At 37.2% G+C, this 10000-nt stretch overlaps 1 protein-coding gene across 12 annotated transcripts in view; it reads left to right on the forward strand.

Annotated features, from left to right (window-relative positions):
• The window catches only part of LOC135215498 (histone deacetylase 4-like), a 434451-nt gene that overhangs the window by 47913 nt on the left and 376538 nt on the right, over positions 1-10000 (forward strand). For all 12 annotated transcript variants that reach the window (XM_064250273.1, XM_064250278.1, XM_064250277.1 and 9 more), the window contains exon 2: positions 9618-10000. This exon is cut by the window's right edge and continues 434 nt beyond it. In XM_064250273.1, the coding sequence (XP_064106343.1) occupies positions 9960-10000 (41 nt within the window). In that variant the 5' untranslated portion in view covers positions 9618-9959. The remainder of the gene's footprint in view (positions 1-9617) is intronic.

The following is a 10000-nucleotide window of genomic DNA, read 5'->3' on the forward strand; positions in this document are numbered from 1 at the left end:
TTTTACTGTGAACTAATGTAAACGGGGATAAGGCTTATTTGTTGTCGATGAACTGCAAAGAGTTTATAATTATAAATATACACGGTATGAAAAACTTTTACAATGATGGATTTCATCTTGATAATATAAGTAATTTGCGCCACTGCGAAGAATCTTACGTAATCTTACAATTTTTTTTTTATTTCTTGCTCTTCTAATTCTTACTCTATCTGCGGTTTGTTTTCATTTGCTACTTTATTCCTCTACTCTGAAGTTGTTTTGATTGTACACATCAGTGAGATTAGATGTTTTCATTGTTCTCCTTATTTCGAGGTATTAGTTAAACGCATATATGTCATTTCAATGATTAATTTCTTGGTACGTTTTATCTCTGGCGTTGTAGATTTAGAGAAAATATGATTGAAGGAGGGAGGAGAAACTGATATTTTGCGTGCTTGGATTTGAAAGATTCAGGCTTGGAAATATGATAGAAGATAGTTGATGTTAAGCCGTGTGATACTTTTTCTCATTCATTAAATCAAAACATGTTATAGGCGTGAGAAACTTTCGTTGAATGAAACTGTGCAAAGGACCAGAGATATCTTGATAGGTATATCAGGAAAAATTAAGTTAATGTCAACTGTTACAGGAAGCAGTGTTTAATCGAAATAGGTTTTATCTGCAAAGTCTGTTGCTAGAACTGTGTTCAAGCAGAGTTGATTGCGAGCAAAGTTAATTGATGCGGGTTTTATCTGTAATGTCTGTTGCTAGAATGTATTCAAGCAGAGTTATTGCAAGCAAAGTTAATTAATGTAGGTTTTATCTGTAAAGTCTGTTGTTAGAACTGTGTTCAAGCAGAGTTAATTGCAAGCAAAGTTAATTTCTGTTGCTAGAACTCTGTTCAAGCAGAGTTAATTACAATCAAAGTTAATTGATACAGGTTTTATCTTTAAAGTCTGTTGCTTGAACTTTGTTCAAGAAGAGTTAATTGGAAGCAAAGTTAATCGAAATAGATTCTATGTAGTTTGTTGCTAGAACTTTGTTCAAGCAAAGTTAATTTATTCAGTTTGTAGGTATTTGGAAACTTGATAATGACGTTAAAGGAAAGGTTTGTTAGTAGAAATAATTCCAAAGTTAAGGTAACTGATGTAGATGTCAAGTAAAAAGACTCCGACACTGCATGGTCCCATATGATCTTTTAGGGATCCACCTCAATACTTTAGCTCAAAAAATAAAAGAACGACTCGGGTGTAATAAAAACAAGATTTTGTGTATGTACAATGTATATATATATATATATATAATAATATATATATATATATATATATATATATTTATATATATAAACATACAGATATATATAATATATATATATATATATATATATATATATATATATATGTGTGTGTGTGTGTGTGTGTATATATATATATATTCTTTACTATAGCCTTATTGATATTTAAATGTGTTTTTCGGTCTTGACAACATTATCTTGATTTTATCTGGTTTTAAGCCTATCACAGTTCGCACACGTCATCTCTTCGTAATATCATTTCACGAGATTTCATACGACGATGAATGACCTTTCCACGACCCTATTACCATACATCAGTCCGTCTCCATAGACACCTGGTCGACCTCTCGACTCATAAATAATACCGGAAAATCTCTTTGTCGGTGATGCACAGGTAAAGATTACACCCTCTATATTTAGAAGGCGGAGGGGCTTGATAACCCCCCCTCCCCTTCCCTCCCTTCCCTTCCCTTCCCTTCCCTTCCCTTCCCGTCAATTCGTGCTCAACGGCTCAAGCGTTACGTATTATATGGGGCAAATGATGTGTCGTGTGATCTATATAAAGCTTCACCTGGTCGTGTTTGGCGTCCCCTTTTGGCTTTGCATTGTTTGATATAAGATAAATAAATGAATAATCAGCGAGGAAAGTAAACAAGTAGATATATAGATAAATATGATTGGCGCGACGCTGACGATGATGAATGGAATTATGAGTATCATGATGATGGTGAGGATAGGGTTGAATAGGTTATGCTTTAGAAGATATTGACTGTGGTAAATATGACAATGAGAATGACAAAATGAGGATGATGATAGTCATGAACACGATGATACATTTTTTTTACTGGTGATAGTGATTCATATTTGAATTTTTTAAAAAGTTATTTTAAGTTTTCAGAGTGCAGTAAACAAATTTGGAGTCACACACATTATGTAAATTTTTCGACGTATGCTAGTATGTAAACATATGAACACATTTTTTTTCTCTCTTAAAACTTTATATAATCTTTCCCTAAGGATTTGGTTCCCGTATCTGTTGGTTAATTGATTGATTAATTAGTAGTTGCTGGCGTCGCAACGACAAGGGTATCTGTTGGCTCTACAGTTATTGGCTAAGTTGATGACTCCCCTTGTTACCGCCAGGTACACCTTTCCTTGCTGTGGTCATCAGAGGCAGCTAAAGTTAGTTTTATTGAGGTGCTTCTGTAACAGTCTAGGACAGCTGTTTCAGCAGATGTCTCTGATACAGTCATGGAATTACTTATACTAGGTCGATGCTGGGCGGGGGAAGCGGGTTAGATTACTTTTATTGAGATTCCCACGGTATGCCAGGCCACTGAGCCTGTGACTAGACAAGAGCTCTCTCTCTCTCTCTCTCTCTCTCTCTCTCTCTCTCTCTCTCTCTCTCTATACTGGAGAACATAATGAAAGCAGAATGAATATTATTCATTCGTTCTAGACCGTAGGACGTAGCGAGGGATGTCTGTATTTACCTGTAGGGTAGGGTATATATATATATATATATTATATATATATATATATGTGTGTGTGTGTGGTGTGTGTGTGTGTGTAATTGTACTGGCCACAATATGCTCTTTACTTCTCGAATTCTTCACCCTTTTCTATTTATACGATTGTTACTACAAAGCCTTAAGATCTAAGGCTTTAAAGCGACAAGCGGATCCAAAAACTGTGAACAATTTGAGAAGTCATGAGGGCATTGTAGCTATTACAATTACTACATGATTATCTGGTAAGTAACAGTAGATTCTGTATATACAAATGGTATGTACATGTGTGTGTATTTGTATGTGTGTACGTCTATAAATGTATTATTTTGTAAGTGTGAGAGTAGATGTACGATTTTTATTATTGAACTGCTCCCGTAAAATCTTTTGCTTTTCATCTTGTTGCATCTTAAATACCAGTGCACTCTTCTGGCCAACGTGTTGTAGGCGTGACGTTCCATCGCAAATCACCATCATGGTGATCTCACGTCTTTTTCAGCAGTGTTACGAATCGCGTTTTGATTCCGAAAGGCAGTAGGAAACCAGAAACCTGAAATAACGAGGAGAATTGCGTAAAAACAACAGCATCGAAGGAAACAAAAATAAGAAAACTCTCGAGGCCGACTTAAAGACGAGAGACCAATTCTTCAAGAGTCCGTTTTATCGGAACGCAGTTCGCTGGAGCCTATTTTATCGCTCACAGCGTCCAAATGCTCTCCTCGGACCCCTGCTGGAGGAGCTCAAGGGATCGGTCGAAGCATTTTGGAACTCCCACGAGAATTGTGGTGTATTTTCGTGAACCTGGGAACTTGTTTTCCACCCACGCGCTGGTGTAAATAAGATTGCATGTATCGTACTGGAATGGGGGTGTGGGGTGAATGGTTAGTAGCCTTCCATCGTCCCTGGGGATTACCCTCCCCCTCCTTCCTCCGGTCCTGCAAGGAGGGTGGGTGGAGGATCAGGGAGGGATAATTGGTGGGCGTTTAACTTTTGGATTAGAGGAGGAGAATGGGTGGATTCCGATGCCAAATGTTTTCCACTACTTTTCGCAATTTCTCGTAAACTTTCATTTAATGAAATTTTCTTACAGAAAGAAGGGGCTTTTGAGATAATGAATGGACGATTGTAATTCTAAAAGGATTTTATTTAGCGCTGTTTGGTTGAAAATTTGGGTATTTAGGTGTATTTTTACCATGTTCACAGTTAGAATGTTTTGCAATGGTATTGATAGACAGCTACGTTGACTTTGGTAATGATATTCAATATCGATTTGTTTGGGGGTATATTCTTCACATGCATCCAGTGATGCCTTCATTGACTTAAATATGGAACCGATTTGGTTTCAGTTTTTTTTTCAGCGTGCATCACACCATGTAGAAAAAGACGTTTTCGTTTTTTGCAGACGATTCGGTTTTTCCTCCATTATTTGTAATAATTCCAAAAACCAAGAAAAACCTACATAAATCCTAGTTGGTAACTGAGCCACGTGTCTTGTCGATATTTCTGACCTAATGACTGCTGACGTCAGCAGAGCGTAGTCCAAGGAACTATAGAGGTCTATTTTTAGTCTTAGTATCATTAGGGATTCAAGTTCTCTCGGGGACGATTCCGCCATCCGGGGAGGCAGCGATGCGTTGCGTCTTCTATGAATAGGGATGCCTCTGTTGCCTGTGGTGGAAAATGTTTTAATTTTAGTTAGGAGGTCTGTTCAGTCTGTTGGTTGTGGCGGGGAATTTTTTAGGGTGCGGTGATAGCGGGGCATCGCTTAGACTTAGAATGTAATAAGTCTGATAAGAGGGGTTTAGAGGGTTTGTATCATGTTTGACTTTGGTGGTAATATATTAAGTCAGTTGGAAATCTTTAGCATTGAGAATGGGGAGGCCTTTAAATGTCTGTGGTAGCAATGGGAATGCGTTTTAGTCGGATGATCTCGAAGGGGATATCTTGAAGGGAAGGATTTTTAAGGGTCGGGTGACTCGTTGGGACGTTGCAATTCTGGTGGCAATAGTAAGAAGCTTTTTTAGGGTAAGGTTTCAAAGGACTAACGGCATCAGTAGAGAAACTGTTTAAGGTCTGTTCGCCTCGAGAGGAAGGTTTTACCGGTCTGAGGGCTTCTGAAAGAAGCTTTCTTAGGATATCGTGGCCCTGTAAGGCTTTGACAGCAGCAGTGAAAAATTTATTTAGGGTGTTGCGGTCTAGAAGGGGAGGTTTTAAGTGTGATGGCAGCTCTAAAAAGCTTTTTATGGTCTATTGGCTCTGAAGGGAGGGTTTTAAAAGCTGCCATTGGCATCAGTGGGAAACGCTTCACTGTTTGGTTGTCTCAAGGTGGATGTTTAAGGGCCCTATGACAGTAATATAAAGTTACCAGTGTTGGTAATGAAGGCGGGGTTGGTTTAATAGTTGATGGCAGCAGTGGAATGCTTTTTATGGCCTAAATGCCTTATAGAAGATGTTTAAAATCTGATGGCAGCCGTGAGTAGTCTTTTAGGGTCTTGTAGTCTTGAAATGGAAGTTTGCATAGCCTGATATGGCAGCAGTGTGACCCCCTTTTTGGGTATGATAGCCTCAAAAAGGAAGGTTCATGAGCCTGATGGTAGTATTAAGAAGGTTTTTTTGGGTCTGGTTGTCTCGATGGAGAGGTTTTATGAGCCTGATGGGAGTTTTGCTGTTTTTATGATCTGGTAGTTTCGAAAGGAGGGTTTTATGGGCCTGATGGTACCATTACGAAGCTTTTTCTGGCGGGGTAACCTCGAACGTGCGGTTTTATGGGCCTGATATGGTCTGGTAGTAAGAAGAGCTTGTTATGGTTTAGTAGCCTAGAAGACGAAGCCTTATGGCCTGATAGCAGCATAGAGAAGCTTTCTATAGTCTGATTGTCTCGAAGGGGAGATATTACGGGCATGATGGCAGTATCGAGAAGTTTATTTAGGGTATGATGACCTTGCAGATGAGGTTTTATGGGTTTGGTGTCAGAAAGCAGTTGGAAATCCTTTAGTTTCTGGTGGCTGTAAAGGAGAGGTTTTAAGAGTCATGTCAGGAGGAAGTAGGGAACTCTAAGTGTATGGGGGTCGTGAAGGGGTTTTTAGCGGCTGCTAATAAGATCAGTGGGGAGCTTTTGAAGGCCACATGACCTTCACAAGTTTCTCGAAGGGGAGGTTCCAATTGATTGATGAACGAGAATAAAGCGAAGATTTGTAAAGGGCTGACGGCAACGTTTGAGGAAGTTATTAGGGTCCTTTTTTCATTGGTGGGAAGATTTTAAAGGTATGGTGGCAGCAGAAATAGGTCTGTAGGCGATGTAGGCACCGAATCGGCATGATACAGCAAGAAGCACAGGCTCTCTCTCTCTCTCTCTCTCTCTCTCTCTCTCTCTCTCAAAATTCAGTAATCTTGAAATTAGGAATTATTACTGTCATATTTTCGTTATTATTTAACTTGTAAATTGGTGTTAATATGGGGCTTGGCAAAAAGAGTGACGGCTGTATTTTCAGCAAGAACTGAGGATAACAAGAGGGAAGAGATTTGCTTCTCAGAGGAAATCTTTTAATATGAGTTTATTTCGTGATTAGGACTGAGACGTTCTTTTAGGTTTAAACGTCATGATAAACTTATAAAATGGATTCCCGATCAAAGCGGAAAAGTAGTTGCAATGTTTGCTTTTCAAAGTCTGAGTCCTTAATCCAGTATTTTATGATAATTCGTATTTCACGTTAATTAGGAAGTTTGTCTGCCCACGACTGAGTTAATTTCGATATATTACCGTATACAGTATTATGAAGTAAAATATTTCAATTTGAATGATTTAGGACATACAGGCTGACGGACATAAACTCGGAAGCGTTATCGGGTGTCTCAGACGCACAGATTTAAAAACAGCTTGCGTTCCGAAGTCCCATTCAGTTATTCAATTACTGTGGCTTACGGCCAAAGGGGCTGTGTTGTAAATGTGGGCCAAAACGCGTTTGTCTCACCGGCGCGGATTTTTTATGATTTATCACTGACATTTCAAAAGTCAAGTTCACCTTTGACGCCAACATATACACTTGCACACTTACACATGGCATCACTTCTTCACGACACTTTTTCACACAGAGAGAGAGAGAGAGAGAGAGAGAGAGAGAGAGAGAGAGAAACGATTATGTGGCGCATTTGTCTTTAGAAAATTTACAGAGAGCACAAGTTGATTGTGCTTGAGTTGTAAAAAAAAAAAGAGTGAGAGTGAAAGAATCTTGCTGTTTACATGGAAATAGATGATTCTCATGATCCTAAGGAGAGTTTTACAAATTTCTTATGATAAAAGAATGAGGAAGTGCGTGTTTATTGGTTCACTGTTTCCCATTTTCTTCGTGGGGGAATAGGATTTTAATTTCTTAAGCTCTTGAACTAAATATTACAATGAAAATTATTGCATTAGTTAGTATATGTAAAGGATTTAAGTAAAATTCAGTAGCGATGATAGAATAAATTATTCTATTGAATTGATTATGTAAACAAGATAAAACGATAAGAGCTTGGCTTAAAAAATTTTGAATAAAGAGACGTCAGTGAGTGAAAGTAAACATAACGAAACGAATGTCTTAGGGGCGATTCGACGGTACGGGCAGTTTCCTATACTAATGACGTTTTCTAGCACATGCCCTATTAAAAAAAATGGAGTTACGGTTATTACCTCTTCAAAGAAAGCTTCTGAATTGGTACGGTGCAAAATTGAATTATGTTTTAATATTCATATCATTCTTACCTCCATATATATAATATTATAAAAATGTTGAAGGAAACCCGATCACAAGAAGTTTGGAAGTGTTGAGTTGCAAATCTACGGTTCTGTAACATAATATTTCACTATGCAGAGCATTGCGTGGAATGTGTGTTCAAATGTTAAACCTATTTCATTTAACAGTCTACTGCTAAAGTGCTTGAGCTAGAAATGAAAGTTTGGACGCTTACACGTGATCTAATAAGTAATGAGAGTACGGTGTTAAGAATTCTGGATATGACAAGTCTTTATGTAGGCATATGCATTTTTCTACAAAATTCGTGATTGTGATTTCAGCATAGGTCGGGGGGGGGGAGGGGGGGGGGGGGGGGAGTTGTATGTGTGCTGTGCCTTCGTATGTACGCATGTATTTGCGTTTGTATGAAGGATCTCTCTTATTGAAGGTTTTTGCCTTTTCTTCTTGTTCTCGGATCTGGGATAGAAAAGCCTGATAGGTTTCCGATCCCGTCGGCCTTTGCTGTAACAAAGCAAAGTGAAAATTATGGTGCCCAGTGATATTCAGTAAAATATACTGTAGGTTACAGAATGTAAATGGCAAAATCAATGACCGAGAAATGGAAATGTTTCATTATACGTTTTTGCCTGTACACACACACACACACACACACACACACACACACACACACACACACACACACACATATATATATATATATTATATATATATATATATATATATATATGTGTGTGTGTGTGTGTGTGTGTGTGTGTGTGTGTGTGTGTGTACAGGCAAAAACGTATAATGAAACGTTTCCATTTCTCGGTCATTGATTTTGCCATTTACATTCTGTAACCTACAGTATATTTTATTGAATATCACTGGGCACCATAATTTTCACTTGCTTTGTTACAGCAAAGGCCGACGGGATCGGAAACCTAACAGGCTTTTCTATCCCAGATCCGAGAACAAGAAGAAAAGGCAAAAACCTTCAATAAGAGAGGTCCTTCATACAAACGCAAATACATGCGTACATACGAAGGCATTTTATCTGCTACGGACATAAGAAGCCTGAAGTAATATATAATATATATATTTATTATACATATATATATATAGATATATATATATATATATTATATAATATATATATATATATATATATTAATTATATATATATATTATTATAATAATATTTATATAATATATAGGAGCTTCAGAAGGTGTCCATGATACCACGAATTAATCGTGGGTATCATGGACCACCTTCGAAGCTCCTAATATGATTATTTAACTTGAGCCTCTATTAATAATAATATTATATATAGATATTATATTACAGGATATATATATAATTATATATATATATATATATATATATATTATTATAATATGATATATAATGTATATATATTATAATATTATATAAATTATATATATATAAATTATATTTAATATATATATATATATATATATATATATATATTATATATATATATATTACTTCAGGCTTCTTATCTCCGTAGCAGAGAAAACGCCTTGGATCTGTTGGTCTACCGTTAAAAAAAAAAAAAAAATAAGTTGCTTTCCTAGCCATTTACATACACATTTTTTCAGACAAATCTTTGTTCTCCCAATGACTGAGTTACTTTTCTTAACAATGTTTGTTGTCAGTAGTTTATATTTGGAAAATGCTGTGGTTGTCTTATTCCATAAACCTTAAATTCTTTTGGTCTGTTTTGAGAATGACACACAAGACATTGCAGCGCCTCAGTGGCGTGATCGGTATAGTCTTGGCCTGCCACCTTGTTGGCCGCGAGTCCGATTCTCGGGCATTCCACTGAGGTGTTGGAGATGTGTACTTCTGGCGATAGAAGTTCACTCTCGAGGTGGTTCGGAAGTCACGTAAAGCCGTTGGTCCCGTTGCTGAACAACCACTGGTTTCATGCAACGTTAAAACACCATACAAACAAGCAAACAAACACATGACATTGCTCAAAAGCGTTATTTCTCTCAGACATTTTTTTATGTATATAAATTTTATGACTAAAATGCCACTCTTTTGTTTGCAATAATATGATTTCACATGAGTTCTTCATAGGTTTTTGTTATTCTTTGCAGGGATGTGATACACGCGTGTTTTTGGTGTGGAAGGAAGGCAGGTCCCTTCGCAAAGATTAGATAACGAACATATAAATTTATATTTTTTGATAATCTTTTGCATAAGACTGTAAATATTTTCTACTGACTCAAGCGACAAAAATCCCAGCAGCAGATGTGTGACCTATTTTAAGAAGATTTCCCCAACGATATTTTCCAAGAGCTTTTAGACGCTATTTTGTATAGAACTAGAGTAAAGAAATATAAGAGTAAGTTTTATATGTGGTATTTTGTGCCGAATGTCTGTGAAATAAGATTCCCTTGTGATACCATCCGCCAAAGCCGTTCAGGAAACCAGCAGCCATGTTGGTGGCTATACCAGAAGTGCCCGAGACGAGTCACCA

This window comes from Macrobrachium nipponense, chromosome 5, assembly GCF_015104395.2.
Source record: "Macrobrachium nipponense isolate FS-2020 chromosome 5, ASM1510439v2, whole genome shotgun sequence".
Taxonomy (NCBI): domain Eukaryota; kingdom Metazoa; phylum Arthropoda; class Malacostraca; order Decapoda; family Palaemonidae; genus Macrobrachium; species Macrobrachium nipponense.